Source organism: Solea senegalensis, linkage group LG4 (genome assembly GCF_019176455.1).
Source record: "Solea senegalensis isolate Sse05_10M linkage group LG4, IFAPA_SoseM_1, whole genome shotgun sequence".
Classification (NCBI taxonomy): Eukaryota; Metazoa; Chordata; class Actinopteri; order Pleuronectiformes; family Soleidae; genus Solea; species Solea senegalensis.
In genome coordinates this window covers 438,274-460,570 of record NC_058024.1, presented here as the reverse complement: position 1 = coordinate 460,570, position 22,297 = coordinate 438,274, and the positions used below count along the sequence as shown (strand labels likewise).

Sequence of the window (22,297 nt, the reverse complement as noted above, 5' to 3'; positions counted from 1 at the left end):
ATAGTCCAAAGTCCAGAAGCCAGGTTTAGGACAATGGTGCTGCTGTAATTGGTGCCTCTTCACTGGCCGGCAGACGCTGAGGAGGAATAAAGTTTGCTGATGTAGGAACAGAGGTCGCGCCCTCTACGCTGACGACTGCACGGGGAGTAGTTAAAGTAAAACGACTGATGGAGGTCAGCGGTCACCGGAGAGTCGTGCAGGGATCCCCGAACCCAGAGATGGCTCCTCTCCAGCGGTCAAGGTCAGAGCCAGATGTCCTGGTCCGGTGACAGACATGAACTGTGTGTGCTGTCTTCATCCTCCTCCTCCTCCTCGTCAGAACACAGTTGTTCCGCACGCCGACTAAAATTGCAACAGATTCTTAAGCATGTATATGAATATTTATAAGATACATTTCTGCTCATTAAACTTTTATTCTCCTTTTAGTACACAATATGAAGCTGTCAAGACAGTAATTAGAGGTGTGCTAAACTGCAGTCGCTGGATTATCAACATGATCTGCTTTGTGTCAAGGAAATAACTTTGGTGTTCCATTTTTTTATTTAAAACACAGAGCAGAAGTTCACAGTTTCTGAGAGGTGACATCATGTTCTCGGCTAACTCGCTGCACTGTGAAACATACGCATATAATGAGAAGGCTGTGCTGTGTTTCTCTGGTGGGATATTCCAAAAAAGAGTCACACATTTAACAAAAAGTGCAGCCTCAGCGTGTGGAAAGGCATTGAATCAGGCAACTTTATTGACCATCGCCATCACCATTTACATTAGTGTGAACTACACAAGCATCCAAGTGAAATGACACAGATGAAGCAGGAACTAGCAAACAAATGGGGAGGTTAGCGCACCAGCCACTTTATTAGGAACACATGTTCATGCAAATGAGTTGCTGTCTCATCAGCCAATCACACGACAGCATTTAAGCTCGTAGACATGGTCCAGACGACCTGCTGAAGAACTTCACACCGAGTATCAGAACGAGAAAGAACAGCGGTTTCAGTGACTTTGAACACAAAATGGCTGTCGTTCTGAATATTTTCAGAAACGGTTGATTAGATTTTCAATTAAATTCAGTTGATTCTAGCGTAATAATAATGGTGATGATATGATATGAATGATAATAATAATGATATTAATAAGAAGAAGAAGAATAGCCTCGAAAAATGGATCTGGATCCTGCAGCCTGCATGATGAGGACGCAGAGAGAGAGAGAGAGAGAGAGAGAGAGAGGACAGGAAGGAAAGACACAAACTCGGGAGAGAAAGAACACAGAACAAGGTTAATGTCATAGTCTAGGTCTATAGCAGCCTGACTAAGAGATGATCCAGGTTTCCCTGAGCCAGCTCTAACTATAAGCTTTATCAAAAAGGACAGTTTTAAGTCTAACTTAAGAAAAAGGAAATTAATGAGCTGTAGTTCTCTGGGTTAAAATGAGGAGACTGGATTAAAATGATAGGTGTCATGTGTACCTAATATAGTGGCTAACGAGCGTAGCTCTCCTATTTTAATGTTCATGCTCAAGTCTCAAGAGTAAATATTAAACGGTGCCATAATACAGAATGAAAACCAATAATCCAGGACTGGGATTTCCCAGGATTATGACTGGTTTACTGACTCCTCCTACTCTCAGAAACACTATACATACATTTTTGTCATCACAGAAATACAGTTTATATATTATACAGTTTTATATATAGAGAAGGAGGCACAAATGATATTATCCCAAACAATGATGCCATGTTTGTGCTTGGAACTGGATTTTTATTGTTTTTTTTTTCGTTATATCTTCTGTCACAAATTATACAAACTTCCAAAGAGGAATGAAAACACACATGCATTTTTTCGGTGAACCCACTTGCCCTTAAACTGGTGACAAATAAGTATTTTTTAAGTTGTAATAAAATTCATTTGAAAAACTAAGAGGCCAAACACGGTGGTGGTGGCATCATCATCATCATCATCATCATCACACCATAGAACTAATGAAGCACTTCTCCTCAGGACTGGGTTCATAATTAACGCACACTTGGTAAACATGAACAATGTGAAATGTGTGCTGAGCCCATGGCTGAAGACAGAGGTGTGATGATACAGTGTGAGGCAGCACAATCACAGCGGACCGTGGACCAGCATGTGGTCATTAGGTGCTAAGGTAAACAGCCAAAGGGCGGTGAGTGGACGCTCTCATTCTGGCTTTTCAGTGTCTGCAGGGCACGAGAGGCAGGAGCCGAGTCAGCCAAGATTCTGTAAGTTCACTTAACAGCAGTGTCTTCAGTGTCAACAGTCTTTGTGCAGCGCGTGTGTGTGTGTGTGCGCAGCGCGTGTCCTTTCACACACTCTTTCTGTGAGGGACGGCACTTTAACCGTCTCCTTCCATCACCGCAGGACGACATGTTGCTCACACAAACAACTGATTGGTGGTTTGTCAGTAACCGTGGCAACGACTGAGAGAGGGGAGGACAAAAGAAAAAAAAAAAAAAGGTTTTCCAAAAGGTTCAGAAACATGAGTTTGGAAAATGAAGTGTTTTCTACAATCATGTGACACAACGTGTACATATGCCAGATTTGACAAAACTAAATATACATAGAACACACACACACACACACAAAGAAAACGAGATACTGATATCAGCTGCGACCTTTGAATCTATGAAAGCATTTAACAGCAACACTTTGTGCCATTTCACACTGTTTCAAAAAGATAATTCTCCAGCTGTGAAACAGATATTCTTCTCCCATAAAGAGGAAATGAAACGCCCACACAGGATTGACTCAGAGAGAATTCTGTTTGTGGCTTTAGTTTAAAACAAACTGAATTCACCTTTTTATCACTGAGAGGAAATAACTATAACTTGACGTCTTCATCAAGAAACAATGATGTGCTTTTTCAGTTCTTTTGTAAATTCATGGATAACAATAATAATGAAATTCTAGCATTAATAATATCACTTTTTGGTTAAAGAGCTTCTACACATGGGTGTATTAACCATTACAGAAACATAAGATAATGATTTTGATGCATGTGTGTGTGTATGTGGGTTTTCTGTGGCCCTATGAAGGACTGACGACCTGTCCAGGGTCCACTACGGTGGCCCTGAAGACTCGACACAAATTCAAAAGCAGCAACAGAAGTCTGCTGTTGTGTAGTTTGTGTAGTTTGTTCCGGTTTGTGGGGCAGCGCTGCTGGCTGGTGTGCAAAGACGAAGAAGCGGTGCTTGAAGTGGGTCCGTGTGGTCCGGTGCGGTCCGGTACGCGGTCCGGTACGCGGTGCGGCGCGTCTTAAAGCACTTCCCAACGAGATTTGCCGCTGCGGTCATTTGTGTTCCGTGATGTCAGATTCTAGTATCAAGATATCAGAAAGTGAAGTCTTTTAAAAACAGCGGTGGTGCAGCATTTACAGCTCCGTCAGGTTTGAACCTGACTTACTGTTTACAAGTATTACAGATGTAGAAGTCAGAGAGGATTCACTGAACATATGGGCTGCGCTGAGTTAATTACAAGAACATATACTGTAGGTAAACAAAGCCCGCAGCCTAATTATTCATCCACTTGTTTATTTTTTATTTTTTCCTCAGGTTGCTCATCTATCATGAAAAAGTGTTTTTAGAATCATCTAAAAATCACATATAAAAAAGAGCGAGAGCGAGATGTTGATGAGAAGATGAGAACATATTTGTTTTTGTCAAAATAGCTGCAGGAAGAATTCAGTCGTCGTGTTAATGAGAGGCAATTAGTTTTGATTAAAAATGAGTGTGCGCGCCTTACACGCGACGCAGCCATTACAAAACAAAATAATGATTAATTTGGGGTCGGAATGAGACAATATTGTCAAGAGTGAACGTCTGCGCGCAGCAGTGTGACGATCGAGCCGCAGAAACATCATTCATTCACTTACTCGGCTGTGTGTTCAGCTCATAATAGAGTGTGTGGGTGAATGTCATGTGCACAAACTGTGGCTTCTTCTTCTGCCTACATTTCAAACTCTGCTTACTCGTGTTTTTTTAAAGCAATAGTATGTAACTCTAAAAAACAGGCACAAACGTGCCTGCGTACAGGAAGAGGTTTGTTTCATGGCGAGAAAGACAACAGCCATGTTGCGCTGACCCTGCCGCTGCTACTGTAAACACCCCGACCTTTGACCTGGGACACAGGGTTCATTCCTTAACTAACATTCAGTTCAGTTCCATCGAATCGCATGACATCATCTCTCTCTTCTGTCTCAACCTCACCTCCCACCTGTCCTTTCTCTCCCCCCTTTCTGTCCCCCACCTCTCCTCTCCTCTGACCCCCACTTTTTCCTTTCACCCCAACCTGTCTTGGCACATTGTGAGTCTGGTTCTGTTAGAGATTTCTTCTTCTGTTAAAAGGGAGTTTTTTTGCTCATTGTGTGAACTGTCGGGTTTCTGTGCTCTCTATGATGTTGTGCGTTGAGATCATGTACGTTGTGATTTGTTGCTATACAAATTGTGTAGTTTTCGTGTGTTGATCATGTGTGTGTTATTATACTCTTCATGTAAAAGCCCCACGAGGGATAAGACTTGAAAACCAGCAAAAATGAGCTATGAACCCACAGTTATGTTTAAAACCGCTGGTTTCTACGCGACAGCAGAACGCCATGAACGCTATGCAAATAAAATTGACTGATTAAACGTTGTTTTTCTCGCTCTGTGTGTATACATACATACATACATGCATATATATGAAAGCATTTATACACGACTGTGTGTGTGGACTCACCTGTTTTTCTGTTCCGTGTCTGCTTCACCTTCCTCCAGCTTCCATCGTAATTGGGAAATGGTGGTGTGAGATGGAACCGTGTCTGGAGGGAGAAGAGTGTAAGACTCTGCCTGACAACTCTGGATGGATGTGCTCCTCTGGGAACAAAATCAAGACCACAAGGGTGAGACCTCACACTCTCTCTCGCTCACACACACACACACACACTGATACTGTACATGCCTGCTCTGTGTGTGTGTGCTTCAAGTACAGTTTTCAATGTTCAATGTTTCGAAGCGAGGAAGCCACGCCGAAATAACGACGGAGCTGTTTGGGAACACTGATTAGATGTGTTAACAAGGCTTTACGAGCCAACTGCCAGCCTCATTTTTAATTCATTCAACTATTAAACTTTCACCGCGTCAGACCTGCAGGTGTGACTCGTTCTCGTCAATGAAAGCAAGCGGAAACGTGAGCGACGTGGCCGTAAACAAACTCGGCCTCGGGCACAGAAAGTTAACGGCCACTCTGCGTCCGCCGCTGCCTTCAGCTGTAAACCCACTCCAACTGCTGCATGCAAAAATAATGAAGGGAGTTAAGTCCTCAAAGCCAGCAGTCCGGCACTCTGTGACAGGTTGATCGCACCGTTTGTATTCATTTAACTGACTCGCGCGCACACACACTGTATTCTCTCACTGCTTGGTGACAATGACTGTGAATAGAAGCGGAGGCTGATGCGATGGTAGGGAGACAGACAGCGGAGGTTAGACCACGCGGGCTCGTCCCAAGGTCGTTCTGCAGATTTCAGGCTTTCAACTCAGGTTTAACATTTTCAGCAGGATGCTGATCGAAGGGGGGCTTTCCAGCCTGACAAGGTAAGGCCGCAGTATTTGGTTTTCCTTTAAATAATGCACATCTCAAAATGATGATGATTGTATATGTAACCCAAGCCTGTAAAAGTCCCAGATCTGTGGATTCTCTTCAGATTCTTACAAAATGTTTTATTTTCACCTCAGTAAATGTCACGTTGACTCCATTCAGACCTGGTAGTAACATCCGTATTAACTTTCCCATTACGTCCCCATTGCATCCTCTAAGATCTGATCACAAAAACCACATTTGGACGTGGTTTGAGGACGCAGGGGATTCAGATTCTGAGTTTATATTTGTCCATGTTTGCACCCTTTCCAGTCTACCTGGGTACAATGTGGACATGGACTTCATATGGTTTCAGTAACAGGGCACCTGATGGGGCCCCACGTGGAGGATGCATCAGAGACTCCGCCTCCTCTTAACTAGCCAAGAAAGTTGTTTTTATTCAACTTCCTGTTTTTCACTTTTCAAAGCGTCAATCTGAATATTTTGTGATGGGGGGAGTCTGTTCCCGTTCATTTGTGTCGTCTCAAGGTAGATTCTTAATTAAAGAAATCCCTAAACTGTCTCTCCATTAATGGGCAAAACTGACTATGAGACTACGTTTCATCCGGATCTGATCCAGATTACAGATTTGGCAGCATGTTCAGATTAAACATGTTTCAGACGTTCCACACAGATCGAGAAAGTCTTCTGGATCCAGTGGATCAAAGTGTTAAGGATGCATTTTAAAGTCATATCGCGCTAACCATGTGATCAGATCACGGAGGATGTGTTTTATTACATGGTCTGAACAGAGGACAGACGTCCTCGACACATGATTATAGAGAGACGAAAGAATCGGATCTAACAATGTGCACAATACAGAGAAACATCACTTTCTGGGACTTTGCTTCGCCCATAGGAAACAGTCACACTTCAATAAATAGAGAAAATGCAGATTTATTCACTGGAATCAAACAGGTCAGAGGTCAAGCTTCTTTTCTACCCAAAAACACACATGTGTTCTTTTCTCTTGACCCTCTCTTTGCAGAACACCCAGCCATACTCCCCTTTTTAGCTTCTGGAAGCAAAATGCAAAGGATGCTTCGACAGAAACTGAGCTGCATTCTTGCTTCTGTAAAGGTTAGTCGTCTTCTTCTTCTTCTCAAGGCTCTGTGTCGTTGTTGTCGTTGTTGTTGTTGTTCTTGTTTTGGTTCCTCGCGTTTCCTCACATCACTGTGTTGTGCAGAGTGGGACCCAGCGACTCATGTGTTCATACGACTTCTCATTAACCCAAATACTCAGAGTGTGTGTTTACATGCCGTGCGTGATTGGGCAGGCGTGACACAAACGCTGAACGCTCCACCACCCACTGTAAATATTTATCACCCAGCCACAGGCGGCGTGCGCTTTAAATATAACAGATAAGTTACTGCAGTTTTTCATCTAAAACGGTGTCACATTTATCACAGGAAAGTGTCGTGGTGAACTTTTACTCCACTACATTCACTCTGACTCTCTGTGTGACTCGCTGCTACCAACCTCTCACAAATACTAGTGAAACCTCTCACAAATACTAGTGAAACCTCTCACATAGACTAGTCTCTCACATAGACTAGTGAAACCTCTCACAAATACTAGTGAAACCTCTCACATATACTAGTGAAACCTCTCACATATACTAGTGAAACCTCTCACATATACTACTGAATCCTCTCACATATACTAGTGAAAATCAAACCTCTCACATAGACTACTGAGCCTCTCACATATATTAGTGAAACCTCTCACATAGACTACTGAAACCTCTCACATGAACACCTCTCACAGATACTAGTGAAACCTCTCTGTACAGGGTCTTTGAAGCCTCTCACAAATACTAGTGTAGACTACTGAAACCTCTCACATATATTAGTGAAACCTCTCACTGAACTACTGAAACCTCTCACTGTGAAACCTCTCACTCTGGTGTCAAACCTCTCACATATTAGGTGAAGCCTCTCACATAGATTAGTGAAACCTCTCACAAATACTAGTGACAATCAAACCTCTCACATTAGTAGACAAATACTAGTGACAATCAAACCTCTCACATAGACTAGTGAAACCTCTCACTTCTACTGAAAATAAAACCTCTCACAAATACTACTGAAAATCAAACTCTCACAAATACTAGTGAAAATAAATGAGCAGCTCACAGTGAAACCTCTCACATATACTAGTGAAACCTCACATAGACTACAGAAGCACACTATGCATAGACTACTGAAACCTCTCACACAGCCTCTAGACTACTGAAACCTCCTCTCTCACACATGGATACCAGTATACTTAAGCCTCTCACTGGAAATACTAGTGAGACCTCTCACATATACTAGTGAAACCTCTCCACACTACTGAGAGCCTCTCACATAGACTACTGAAACCTCACATAGACTGGTGAACCTCTCATATAACTAGACATAGTGAAACCTCTCACATAGACTATGACCACAGTGAAACCTCTCACGCCATACCTCTAGGTTAGTGAAACCCTCACATAGACTACTGAAACCTCTCCTAGACTACTGAAACCTCACACATACTAGTGAAACCTCTCACATAGACTACTCTCACATAGACTACTGAAACCTCTCACATATACTAGTGAAACCTCTCTACTACTGAAACCCTCCCTCCACAGACTACTGAAACCTCTCACATAGACTACTGAAACCTCTCACATAGACTAGTGAAACCTCTCACATATACTGAGTGAAAACCTCTCCATAGACTAGACATATACTAGTGAAAACCTGAAAACATACTGGTGAAACCTCCACATAACTAGTGTAGTGTCTCACATAGAGTACTAAAACCTCTCACATAGAACTAAAACCTCTCACAAATACTACTGAAACCTCTCACAAGCCTAGAAACCTCTCACATAGATTAGTGAAACCTCTCACCTCTCTCCATAGATTAGTGAAACCTCTCCTGATTCTACTGAAAATAAAACCTCTCACTACTACTGAAAATCAAACCTCTCACAAATACTAGTGAAACCTCTCACATAGATTAGTGAAACCTCTCACAAATTCTACTGAAAATAAAACCTCTCACAAATACTACTGAAAATCAAACTTCTCACAAATACTAGTGAAAATAAATCAAACAGCTCACAAATACTAGTGAAACCTCTCACATAGACTAGTGAAACCTCTCACATATTCTATTCTGGTGAAACCTCTCACTAGTGAAACCTCTCACATATACTAGTGAAACCTCTCACATAGACTACTAAAACCTCTCTCTACTAGGTCAGCTCATAGACTATAGTGAAACCTCCTCACATAGACTAAAACCTCTCACATATACTAGTGAACCTCTCACATAGACTTGAAACCTCTCACACAGACACTACTGGAAACCTCTCACATAGACTAGTGAAACCTCTCACACCTCTATACTAGTGAAACCTCTCACATAGACTAGTGAAACCTCTCACAAATCCTAGTGAAAATAAATCAAACAAACCTCACTACACAAATACTAGTGAAACCTCTCACACTATATATACTAGTGAAACCTCTCACATAGACTACTGAAACCTCTCACATATACTAGTGAAACCTCCTCACATCACATATACTGAGTGAAACCTCTCACATACCAGTGAAACTCTCACAGACTACTGAAACCTCTCACAGACTACTCCTCTCACATAACTAGTAAAACCTCTCCTCACATAGACTACTAAAACCTCTCACAAATACCTCTCACATGAGTGACAAATAAGTGAAACCTCTCACATAGATTAGTGAAACCTCTCACAAATACTAGTGAAACCTCTCACATAGAAAATAGTGAAACCTCTCACAAATACTAGTGAAACCTCTCACATAGATTAGTGAAACCTCTCACAAATTCTACTGAAAATAAAACCTCTCACAAATACTACTGAAAATCAAACTTCTCACAAATACTAGTGAAACTCAAAATAAATCAAACAGCTCACAAATACTAGTGAGCCTCTCATAGACTAGTGAAACCTCTCACATATACTATTGAAACCTCTATACTAGGAAACCTCTCACATAGACTAGTGAAACCTCTCACATATACTAGTGAAAAAGACTCTCTCACATATACTAGTGAAACCTCCGCAGTGACCACAAAGACTAGTGAAACCTCTCACATACTAGTGAACCTCTCACATACTAGTGAACCTCTCACATATACTAGTAAAGCCTCTCACTTAGACTAGTGAAACCTCTCACATATGCTAGTGACCCTCTCACATAGACCTGAAACCTCTCACACTAGTGAACCCTCCTCATAGACTAGTGAGCCTCTAGTGAAACCTCCTCACATAGGAACCTCTCAAATACAAATCACTGACTAGTGAGAAACCTCTCACAGCCTCTCACATAGAGTGGTGAAACCTCTCTAGCCTGACTAGTGAAACCTCTCACATAGGTCACACTAAAACCTCTCCACATAGACTACTAAAACCTCTCACAAATACTCGTGAAACCTCTCACATATACTAGTGAAACCTCTCACATAGACTACTAAAACCTCACTAGTGAAACCTCTCACATAGACTAGTGAAACCTCTCACATATACTAGTGAGAACCTCTCACATAGACTAAAACCTCTCATATACTAGTGAAACCTCTCACATATACTAGTGAAACCTCTCACATAGTGAAACTAGAGTAGAAACCTCTCACATAGACTACTAAAAACCTACTCTACATATACTAGTGACAGTGAAACCCTCTCACCTCTCACATAGACTAGTGAAACCTCTCACATAGACTACTAAAACCTCTCACATAGACTAGTGAAACCTCTCACAGTGACTAGTGAAACCTCTCACATAGACTAGTGAAACCTCTCACATAGACTAGTGAAACCTCTCACATATACTAGTGAAACCTCTCACATAGACTACTAAAACCTCTCACATAGACCACTAAAACCTCTCACATAGACTACTAAAACCTCTCACATAATACTCGGAAACCTCCTCACATAACTAGTGAAACCTCTCACCTCTGACACCTCTAGTGAGCCTCTCACATACTAGTGAAACCTCTCACATAGACTACTTAAACCTCTCACATATACTAGTGAAACCTCTCATATATACTAGTGAAACCTCTCACATATACTAGTGGAGACTAGTGAAACCTCTCACATAGACTATAAACCTCTACATAGACCTCTCACATAGACCAAAACTCTCACACAGACTACTAAAAACCTCAGACTACTCGAAACCTCTCCATAGACTAGTGAAACCTCTCATCCCACAAACCTCTCACATAGACTAGTGAAACCTCCTCTACACTAGTGAAAGCCTCTCACATAGACTAGTGAAACCTCTCACATAGACTAGTGAAACCTCTCACATATACTAGTGAAACCTCTCACATAGACTAGTGAAACCTCTCACATAGACTAGTGAAACCTCTCACATAGACTACTGAAACCATCGCGATGATTGGTCAAAGTCGTCTTTTCCCAGTAGGCTAACGTTGCTAGGTCAGGTCGACAGGTCTGTGTACTTTTACTTCAGTAATATTATTATAAAAAGTGACTTTTCTGCTGAGCTTCTTTTCCTTCTTACTCAAGTATCGATTCTAAAGGTACTTTGTAGAAGAGCGCACAGCGGTCAGTACAGCACAGAGAGCCTGTGATCAGCATGTAGTGGCAGCATCTGTCCCTCCTCCTTTTATAGTTTCCTTTGTTCCGTGTCTTGTCCCTGCTATCAGCCACTGTGTGGGCTTGATTACAGAGCCTCGTACCACTCTGCCAATCCCATTAGGCACTAATCTGTGACATGCTACTCACTCCGAGGCTGTGTGTGTGTGTGTGTTTGTGCACGTTGTGCAGCTTCTTATCAGAGGCCACTTAATATCCTGATCCCCTTCTGTTGTGAGGGTCTTGTTGAAGCAGCTATCAGTGCACAGCATAACCCACAGGCTACATGAAAAGGGCCTTTCATCCTGCACTCTGCTGCCCCCTTTTTAATCAACATTCCTCATTCACCTGCCTCTCGGGCCAAATTGCCTCATTTGTATTTGTGTCGTCACGAGACAGCGAGCGCCACAAACACCACACTGTTTCTTTCTTTCTTTCTTTCTTTCTTTCCCGGGCCATTTTATATCCTGCAGGTTTTTTTCCATTTTTGCTCTGAAAAGTGTCAGTGAAGCGTAATGAGGCAGCCGCACGCACACGTGTCCACGCTCCCACACACACACACACAAGCACACATCCATCTTTTATATATAAAATAAAGAAAGAAAAAATGGCATGAAAAATAAGCAGCCTCACAAAAAGCCCGTCCCTGACACCCATGTTTCTTCTTTTCTTTCTTTATGTCTTTCAGAGAGGGAGCCCTTCATTGCCTGTTCTGTAGCAGCAGACAAGGCAGGCGCTTTTGTTTGTGGAAGTCACAGTGAGAGAGCGAGAGAGGCCAAAAACACTCGCCCACCATAGATCTGCATTACCCGCTCCACTGGCTAAATAGATCAATCCATTCTCGCTCCCACCAAACAATTATACACCTTAATCGAGACGGCTGGAATGAAAACATCGTCTTAATTCACCTCCTGCTTTTGATGACGTTAAACACATGGAATCTTATATTAAACTTACATAATAGAGCTTTAATCAGACGGGATAGAGAGGTATTAACATCCACTCTTGTTGTAAAGCAGACTAAATGGTTTCGTTTATTCTTACACAGCCTTTTTGCAGCTGGAAAATAAAGTTTGTAAAGTGCTCATTTCCCCACAGGGACACACGTGTGCTGCACTGCTGCCTCCTCTGGTGAATCACACCGTTTCAGTCACAAAACAACACATGTGGAGGCAGCAGTGCATCATTAACTCCTCTGACGTACAAACTCGCTGATTGAGACAGAGACAGACAGAGAGGGAGAGAGAGACAGGTGACTCTGTCCACCACCATGATAGACATGAGCAGGTCTCAGTCTATACTTCATAATAAAAGCACATTAAAAACACACACAGCACACGACAGGACGTTTCAGAGCAAAAGTCACCTGCAGTGAAATCCAGCCTCCTCCTCTCATCTCCTTCACTCCTCTCCTCTCCTTCACTCCTCTCCTCTCCTTCAGCAGAGCCGTCGTGAAGCAAACAGAAAATCACAGCGTTGTCATTTGGGATCAATAATAAATGACTTTATTTTAAAAAGTACGAGGCTGTAAACTGACGCGTGGCCACGCCCCCCGCCGCCGCCGTCGCCGCCCCTGCAGCGTTTTTCTTTTCTTTTTTTATCCAGGTTTAGGGGTGGAGGAGTGAGTTTGTGCTATTGATTCATTTATATTTGTTAGTGTTTGCTGTTCTCATTGTCTCTGTCACATTAAATGGATCTTGATGTATTCTCTTGTCTGGAGTCGTCTGTTTTTAGTGCTGTTTGAAGAGGATTCTCAGCGGCGCGATTGATTTGTTTAGCTCTAAATGGGAACAGGAGGGCGGGGTATTAAAAAAGGGGATTTATAGCGACTGAATTCTTTGCAATTGTCCTTGGCTTCTTTCACTAACTAAATTCTGGGTAAATTGAGGTTTAATGCGGCCGGTGAATTAAAATGCAGATGGCTTTGCTGCCAGCTAACATCCTTGAGCGCTGCTGCTGCTGCTGCTGCTGCTGCTGCTGCTGCTGCTGCTGCTGCTGCTGCTGCTGCTGCTGCTGCTGCTGCTGCTGCACCACTTAGACAGAGGAAACACAAAAAAACGAACACTCTCACACACATGCACGTGTGAGCATTTGCATGCAGCCCTTCCTCTTCTTCCTCCTCCTCTTCCTCGCACTAACAAACCTCTGGTGGGTTGTGTGTGAGGCGGAGAGTGAGCCGTAAACGTGACACCTGTTACTGCTCTTGTTCTCGCTAGAGGTCGTTTCTCTGTGCGCTCCAGCGCTGTGATGTGTCGCCGTGCAGCAGCAGCAGCAGCAGCAGCAGATGACACACATGCAAATGTCGAGTGCAGAGGATTCCTGTGTTTAAAGATGATGAGAGGAAGGCGGGGGGGGAGGGGCTTGTTTAGAGGAACGACTGAAACACCGACCAAAGGAGAACAAGTGTTAAAGCCTTTTATTTAAAAGCAGAAGAAAGAAACACAGAGCCATGCTGCATTATCTGAACCTGAGTCTCCATAAAAACACTAAGATTCATGAATCATTCATTCATTCATTCATTCATTCATTCTTTCTGTGAGCAAATGAGAGTCAAAAATCAAAAACTGAATTCTAAGATTTGCTTGTACTGTAAAAATAAATAAATAGATGACGGAGATCAACTTTTCAACAACATAACTTTTTCCTTTGGTTACTTTTGACGGATCAGTCTGAATTAACTAAATGAAGTAAGAGTGACATCACCGTTTAAATCAATGCCACTTGTAACTCATCAGATTTCAGAGAAGTTCCATCTAATCCAGATCGTCTCGATCAGATTTCCGCTCTGATCCAGATTACAGATTTGAGGGCACTGCTAATTTAACATTGAAGAAGTTCAGATGTTTTAATCTCAGCGACGTCTTCACAGATCAGTGGATTGAGAGTCTTCACTACGGCCGCCACGTTTCATTTTCCTTTTAGTTTTGACACCGGAACTGTGCGACTGTGGCAGAGACGCCTGCAGAGGTTTACGTCATTTAAGGAAAAGGGAAAATGTTAATGATGTTAACACACTGAAAAAAGGGGAAAAGTGAAGTTGTTCAATTTACAAATATTAAGCTTGTATAAATAACATGAAATATTTCTGTTTCCCTTCAAAACATATGCCAATCTTGAAGATCACACTTAATTTTCAGCGGTGTTACATCTACATATCTAAATCATGTTAATACCAAATGAAATAGTTATGGTTTTCCTCCGCCCCCTTGGAGCAGTGGAAGGAAACCCCATCTATCGAGAAACTTTCAAGGAGGGAATATTTTGGGGTCTGCCATTTCACCACTGATGCTGCAAGCACCAACGAGTCATCTGCTTAAGGTAAATTTAATTCACTCTAATAAATTATCGTTAGGAAGTGGGAGACATCACTTCAGAATCGTTGTTTTCACTAAGCAGGACGTTTTAATCTGCTATTAACATCGAGCAAGTCAAAGTTAATGCTAGCGTTAGCTACCGCAAGCTAGTGCTATGCTAATGCCTGGAACAGAACTGTATATGCTTTCTCACGATATTCATTGAAATGTGTGCACACCGTGTTTTTGTGTAGTGTGAAATGTGCAGTATATCAATTACTTTTTGTCATTTATAATGGGAGTTTGACATATAGTAAAAGTGAATCTGTGGTATTTGCTGTTAAATAAGCCCCACGCACAGACATTGTATGTACAGAAGACTTTTTGCACGTCCATGCATCCGAGAAAGTTTCAAAAATTCAGAGCTTGGACCTGACGCGCCCGGCCCGACACAGTATATGACGTCATTTTTGTCACGCGCCCGGCACATTGCAGCCTGTGGGCTATAAACCGAGTAGCATCCAGCTGCAGCCCCGGAGACTATTGTGTAAACCGGTCGGCCGCGGTGTTCGGCGTGGTGGTGTCCGGAATGAAGGTGAGCTGGTCGAGGGGAACAGGTAACGGCGGTCGGCGTCAGGTCCCCGTTCACGCGTCGCTGCTGTCGAGTCGCCTCAGGTAGCGTCTAGCAACTAACTTAGAACTGGTGTGGACTAGTGGAATCCGACTGTTTAATTAAAACAAAGCATCGCCAGTGCTCTGAAAGTCAAAGTGGAGAAATGAAGCGTGGGTGTCAGGTAAACGGTGTGAGTAACTATGATAGAATGATAAATGTAATATAATATAGAGTTTGAACAGTTATCGCACTACCTCTGTTAACCCCTGGTAACATGTTTATCCTTAAGATGGTTTGGGTCAAATTGACCAGAGGTGTCTATGTGGTTTTAAAAACAGTATAATTCTGTTAACCCAATAACCATAAACATTTATCTGTGAGCCAATTAACACATAGTAAAGATTCATATTTGTTCTGAAGTTTGCATGTGAATTCTCATAATTGCCTCTCCTATGTACTCCAGACTCCTTTCCTTCCAGTGTCCGCCAGATTATAGTGAGTAGTGTAATCTACACACATTTTATTTAAACTTCACAACATATATTGTGAATACTTCACTTTACACACGTACCTGTGATTTGACACTCCATACTGTCATAAAGAAACCTAATAGGTTTGATCCTTGGCCTCGTTGAGTCAAATTGATTTGGAAAATCTGCATAAACCTGTTAATAAAGTAACTGTCTCTTTCCAGAGTGAGGACACTGAGGTTGTAAGAGAACTAATCATAAAGGGACTGTGCGTATATCTTCACGAGGACCCAGCACACCTGTTCATGGAATATGAGGTGAGTCCAACTAATGTATCATTGACAGCAGAATTTAGATTACTTTACAAGGACAAGTGTTTTGTTGATTATTTGAGTTGATAATTTGAGTCCCGGCTGTGTGTGTGTAACAATGCTTGTTGTGAATGTGTGTGTAACAATGCTTTGAAACCTTTCTACTTCCCCTTCAGGTGGTGATTGGTCATATTTTGCTCCTATAAAACTTAATTGAAATTATTGTCTGTCCTGTAGAGTGAAGACCATGCTGCAATCCAGGACGGAATCGGGGACACCACGGTGGGAATTTTCCTCATAAGGCAAAATGGCGGTAGTGAGGTAGAGGACATCCTTGTGGTCCTTGAAGGCCAGGCCATATTGGTCGACCTACCAAGTGTTGGAGTGGCGGTTGCCATGCCTTAAACCTGGACTACCCTCCTCAACTCAGATACACCTTTGAGGTGGTACAGAAAGTTGTAATGGAGTTGGAAGGCAAAGTGCTGTCAAAAAGGGCTCAGGCCCTGAAAATCCAACTCTTTGAATACAGATGGTATCTTAGAAAATGTCATAGTTTTCTGTTTTGCAAGTTTTGTTATATATGTTTATGAGAGCGCCTAAGTCTCTCGCGTTGCCTTAGTTTTGTCTTTTTTTTAAAGAGCAGCATACAGAGATTGCCTGGGACTGTAATAATAACCTTGTAAAGTCGGGTTCCTTTGTTTTCCTCTTTTTTTGAGAGTGGGTTTATGTGGTACCTTGCTCTGTTTGACATTTCTGTTTCCCAAAAAAAGTCCCAAAATAGATAGCCACTGATTTTAGGTCTTGTTTTAGGGCGTCTTGGAGAGCACTTTAAAAGGCTTAGAGCATCTTTGAAAAGTTGCTGATATAAGACACCGAAATGTTAGATTTTGTCAATGCTCAGTTAATAGTTAATGACCGTTCAAGTTGATGAAATTCAACTTTATCAACTTTTTGCACTGTTCTAAAGATATATTTTTTTAGTTGAATTAATAAAAGGGTTGAAGTGCAAATTTGTGTTAAGTGTCCTGTGTTTGATGAATTTTGCGTTGCTTTTCATATCAATGACTAATTGATCAGTTGGCAACTAAACAATGTACATCATACTAAATTATGTACATTTAATTTTAATGTATGTTTGGTAAATTCTAATTGAAATATAGTATAATAAACATAAAAAAATGACACAAATTGCATAATAAAAATGCAATTGCAATCACGTAATAATGATATGAAATAATTGTGCTACTAAAATGTAATTTTATTGTTTGTTAAATGTGAACAAATTGGGGATAATTGCATGATGAAATCATATTTGTCTAATGTAAAATTCTTAGGTGTAGTAAAAAGGAAATATTCATTATGGTGTAACATGATTTTATTATGTGCAATATTCATGTTGGCATAACATGATTTTTTTGTGTGCAACCGATGTCCATACTTTTTTCATGTAAATTCAACAGATTTTTTCTTTCAGTGCACACGTAAAAGATACACTGTAAAAAAATGAAAATCTGTACTTGAATTCACTATATTTATCTAATCACACCATTTTTGGCCTGATTTAATTATTAAGGCAGATCATTTTGCTGGAAACGAGTCATTTTCCCCTGATAGTGGTTATATTTTCATATTTTTGCAGTGAAATCCAGTTCTGTCCTTTTCAATTCATAACATTTGATCCGACCGTGAAATTTAAATGACGAGAAACAAAGTGCAGACTGTGAAAAACACGGTTTCTCTATCAGTTCAGTAAACAAATCAACAAAGTGCTTTTGAATCTGGACTCTCATCTGAACCCGGAGAGAACCAATCATTCACGCTGACCCCACTCTAACAAGTGCATGGAAATATTGTATGAAAAAAGAAAAGAAAAGACAATTTCACAACCTTTTACTGAAGAATCATTAAACACATGCATGTGACGAAGTTGTGATTCATTTACCAACAAAGAAAAGCTCTTTGACGTTATATTGTGCACAAATTTGCTCTTTTAAATTGTAAATTGGGTCGCGGCGGTTTGTCATCTTATAAAAAGTGGGTCCCGCATTAAAAGTTTGGGAAACATTTTCCCAAAATAACACGAGCGAGTACAGGTGCACACGGACGGGGCGAGTATATTAAATAATATTAACACAAAATGCGCACACGGCTCGCACAAAACCCTCCATAATCAAATCCACACACCTGGCTACCACCTGCAGAGCGTGCTGGAAATGTCACAGCTGTATTAGTCTTAGCTGAGCGGGATTATGGGATGTTTAATTGGCTCCGAGGTGTCCAAGAGACTTTAGATTTATTCACTGTAAAAAAGGAAAGAAAAAAAGAAAGATAATATGTTCCTGAGAAAGTGTTCACGGTCATGAACTCAGTGAGACATCGTGCACACAGATGTTCTTTTTCTTTTTAATTATATTATTGGAAATGAAGGTTGAGACTGGAGCCTGTTCAATAGCAGTCTGGAGGTTGCATAAATCCATCATTGAAACGTGTCCAGTCTGAAAGTTTGAATCAAAACGTCCCTGAACCTGAGTCTGCAGAGGCTTCCTTCTCATTTAAGTGAAATAAAAAAGATCCGAGTAAAAGTGGAAACATGTGCACGCGGCGCGGTGAAAACACCAATGACGTTTCTGTTTATTTCCTGGACTAAAAACACATGTTTCCACAAAGACTCCGGGGTCTAATCCTCGCACTTGTCTGCCTTTGTTCTGTCTAAGTGTACGTGTGTTTTCTCTCCCGCCTTCCTCCTCCTCCTCCCTCCTCCTCCTCCTCCTCCTCCTCCTGTGTTACAGATTCATCCCAGGACCTAACAGAAAGCTCCCCGCTGCCAGAGCCGCGTGCCAGGCCTTTTCCCCTCCCATCAACCCGTCCCGACTCCCTTTCTATTCCCAACCAACGGACTCAAACTCTTACACCCGCTGCTGCTGCTGCTGCTGACTGGATTACCTGGGACCACACAAAGGATATCCACGCAGATATAACAGCTTTGCTCACGTGGTGCCAAGGATTTGAAACCAGACTTAATCCCATGTTTGATCAACGAGCGCCGCGTTGGTGACTCTTCCTCTTCCACGCAGCTGTGGCCAGTTTCCAGCATTCTCTCTCTCTGTCTCTCTGTCTCTCTGTCTCTCTCTCTGTCTCTCTCTCCGTCTCTTTTACCCTCAATTTGTCTTGTAAAAACTGAACCGGCTTAGCGCGGGTTACTCGGAGGTTGTTAAAGCATTATCTGAAGACGTTCAGGAGGAGCTCTCATGGAACGTTGTGGGAGAAATGACCGTGATCTGCTGTTTCTCTCTGTGTGGAAGGTGTTTGTGGACTTCACTGCTTCACTGGAACAGTTTTGCCGTGAGGACGCGGTTTAGCCGGTGAACGTGACCACGAGACCACGTGACCACGGACTTTTATGTGTGGGCATGCCCAGTGTACATTCATCATCACTTCTTTTCTTTGTGTGTAAGATCATTTGTGTATATATACATATACATACATACATATATATATATATAAATACATTACAGATAAGAGCTGAGGACCCAGTCACATGACCCTGTTCAGAATTGGTATCAGCATCCGTAATGAGTAATCCAACCACAGGCAGACCTCACGATAAGCTCCGCCCAATGACCGCGGACATTTTCGAGTTTCAAGTAAAATGGTAAAAATCTTGGTAGAACTTGACAATTCTTGTCCTGCAGTGAAAGCCAAAGGAGACAAGGTGGTGATTTAAAGGTGACTTAAAGTGTTCAACTGCAGATTTAATCTCCATGGTAACTCGTTGTACTTCCTGTTATTAGACCTTAGAGCTCGGGATGTGGAGAAGAAGGAGGTCCAAGAGGAAAGATGGTCGCCAAACCGTTAAGAGCTTTAAAAACCAACAATTACATTTAGGGAGCGCCAACACAGGTGACACGTGGGCTCTTTCCTTTGTTTCTTGTCAGAAGGCGAAAACTGCATCATCATGTCGAGGCGTCTTCTCCTTCGTCGTGTCCACGGACTTTGGCGCCACCTGCTGCTTATCACAGTGAACTGAAACACGCGTCATTCTTTTTACTGATGGAAAAGTCAGTCGTCACCGACACTTTACCGTAACTCCTCGATAGTTTGCCATATCTCGAACAGAGGTGTCAAACTGGCGGCCCGTGGGCCACATGCGGCCCCCAAACTGATGACATGTGGTCCGCTGACTATCATCGTTATAATAAAAACATTGGCTGTGACAGTGATGTTTGCGAGCAATATTTTTATTATAATAATAATAATAACCACAACACATGTGGTTGTAATGATCACATCATGTTTTACTTTAAATACATTAAAATATTAATTACAGTTGTCCATGTTTTTATTTACTTGATTTTAGATGAATTTGATATTCATGTTGGTTTATTTTGCGTCATAAATATGTGACTTTTGTGAAGTATATGTCATGCCATGTCACAACAAGCACTTTTTGAAATTCAGTGAAATATCATCTTTATTACATTGTGATGGAATATTGTGTTGTCGTCAACCTGCTTCTGAACGTTTCTTCACTTTTCTGCTCTTAGACCAGATCATTGGCCCCCAGGTCATTTCAGTTTGACACCCCTGATCTAGAATATTTAAAAAAACGACCAGAGTTAATCGAGCTTTGCGCCCGTACACTTGTCATTGCAGAAGAACCTCGGGACTTCTGCGGTACGACCGTCCAATCACAGACGAGACTCAGCGACACATCACACGCTGGTGACGTCGGCGTTGAATAACTGCCAGATATCAAAAGTGAAAGTTATCTTTTTTGACAATTACAGCCAAAAAAAATCGAAATAAATCATGACGGTCATCGGCGGGCTAACGCCAGGTGTGAACGCGCGAGGTCTGATTACGCAGGACGGGATGTTAACACCACATCTGAAAGGGCCCGAGTATCGATCGGCCCCTGAATGTACTCCAGAGGCCTCGTGTCCTGATACGGTGTCAGTGTCTGCTTGCATCGGACAAAAGCCACGACGGAATCATTAAAAGTGTCGGGGTCACTTCTGTCGCTCGGCAACGAGCCAGAAAAAGCTTGTCGTTTCTGTAAAAAAATAAAAAGAAAGGAGGAAAAACACTTGTATAGAAGAACTTTCCACTGCGGGGAACCTGAAGAGCATCGGACAGAAGACGGGATTTATTCTGAGTTTTACTCACTAAAGGAAAACATACAGTGATATCCCTCCCGTAGACATAAGTACATTACAGCACAGCCTTATGAGAAATAAATATGGTTTTCTATACTGATACGCTGTCTCCCATTCCTTCACATGGTAACTGATGTCTGGTGAAAAATGTGCCTCTTATCACAGTGTGATGTGTTGTAATATGTGGGTGGAAGATCTTGTCAGGAGTTTCATTTCTATGATATGTTAACATTGCGACAGGGTTCGCTCGGATAAACAAGCAATCAACAGTATGAAAATGACTCACGGGCACTCACACACACACAGAGTGGATTTATCAGAACAGCACACTCAATTCATTCATGCAATTAGAATAAAGATTTCCAATATTGTGCCCGGCGAAATTCCAGATCATTTTCAATATCAGCGCGCTCCTCCCGGCTCATATGAGATCTGTCTCGTCTCCCCGTGGACGCGCTAGTGTACATTCATCATTTTTCGGAATTTGGCTAGTTTCAGTGGAGCCCAGGGCCTCAGTGAGCAGTCACAGAAGGTATGAAACAGACAGACACATCAATCTCCCACTGGTCCTGCCACAATCACAAAGGACTATGGGCAGGGAGGGAGAAGATCTTCTTGTTGTTGTTGTTGTTTTCTTCTTCTTTGTGTTCCTCACATCTAATGCGACTCACTGTCTTCCAGAGTTACTGAGCGCATGCAAATGAGCCCATGCACGTTCTGTCTGTACGCATGTCCGTGTGTACGTCTCCAGCTGCTGAAACAAAAACACACGAGTGCACACGCAAGAAAACAACACGGCGATGCACAAATGAAAGTAACAACAATCATAACAGACCGCTGACACACCGCGAGCACCATGAAATGCATAATCTACAAGTGTTTGAAAGAGGTTTGACCACTAGAGGAGCCAAACACACACACTTTAGTGGGGACCAAAGCAGCTGATGTACAGAATATAAATGTAAACGCTCTAGAAAAGTGACACAGTTTAACAACATCATTATTATTGTACACAAAAGGAGCTGGTTCAGCTACAGTCCTGTCTCCCTCTTCTTCCTGTTCTTCTTCTTCATCTCTACTTTATTTCAATATTTCGATTTTTAAATACAGCAGCAGAGCTTTGCTGTGTGAAGTAACATGTGAAGAGAAGAAAATCGAGGAAAAAAAGAGCAAAAAAAGTGCTTATTTTACTGC

At 42.0% G+C, this 22,297-nt stretch overlaps 1 protein-coding gene and 1 long non-coding RNA gene across 6 annotated transcripts in view; both read left to right on the top strand.

Moving 5' to 3' along the window:
- Positions 1–21,205, top strand: part of LOC122768544 (chemokine-like protein TAFA-1) — a 148,159-nt gene extending 126,954 nt beyond the window's left edge. Inside the window, exons 4-6 of one of the 4 annotated variants that reach the window (XM_044024615.1) lie at positions 4,773–4,897; positions 6,620–6,711; positions 18,737–21,205. In XM_044024615.1, coding sequence (XP_043880550.1) covers positions 4,773–4,897; positions 6,620–6,646 — 152 coding nt within the window. In that variant the 3' untranslated portion in view covers positions 6,647–6,711; positions 18,737–21,205. Of the gene's footprint in view, positions 1–4,772; positions 4,898–5,552; positions 6,712–11,948; positions 12,966–18,736 lie in introns of those variants that run through there. The other 3 variants (XM_044024613.1, XM_044024614.1, XM_044024616.1) reach the window with 3 other exon arrangements.
- Positions 14,300–16,677, top strand: LOC122768545. 2 transcript variants are annotated; one of them, XR_006360318.1, is made up of 4 exons: positions 14,300–14,578; positions 15,630–15,661; positions 15,861–15,953; positions 16,185–16,677. It is a non-coding gene; the product is annotated as an uncharacterized LOC122768545 (long non-coding RNA). The 2 variants fall into 2 exon arrangements; XR_006360317.1 differs by having other exon boundaries at positions 14,300–15,661.
- Positions 21,206–22,297: the final 1,092 nt, after the last annotated feature.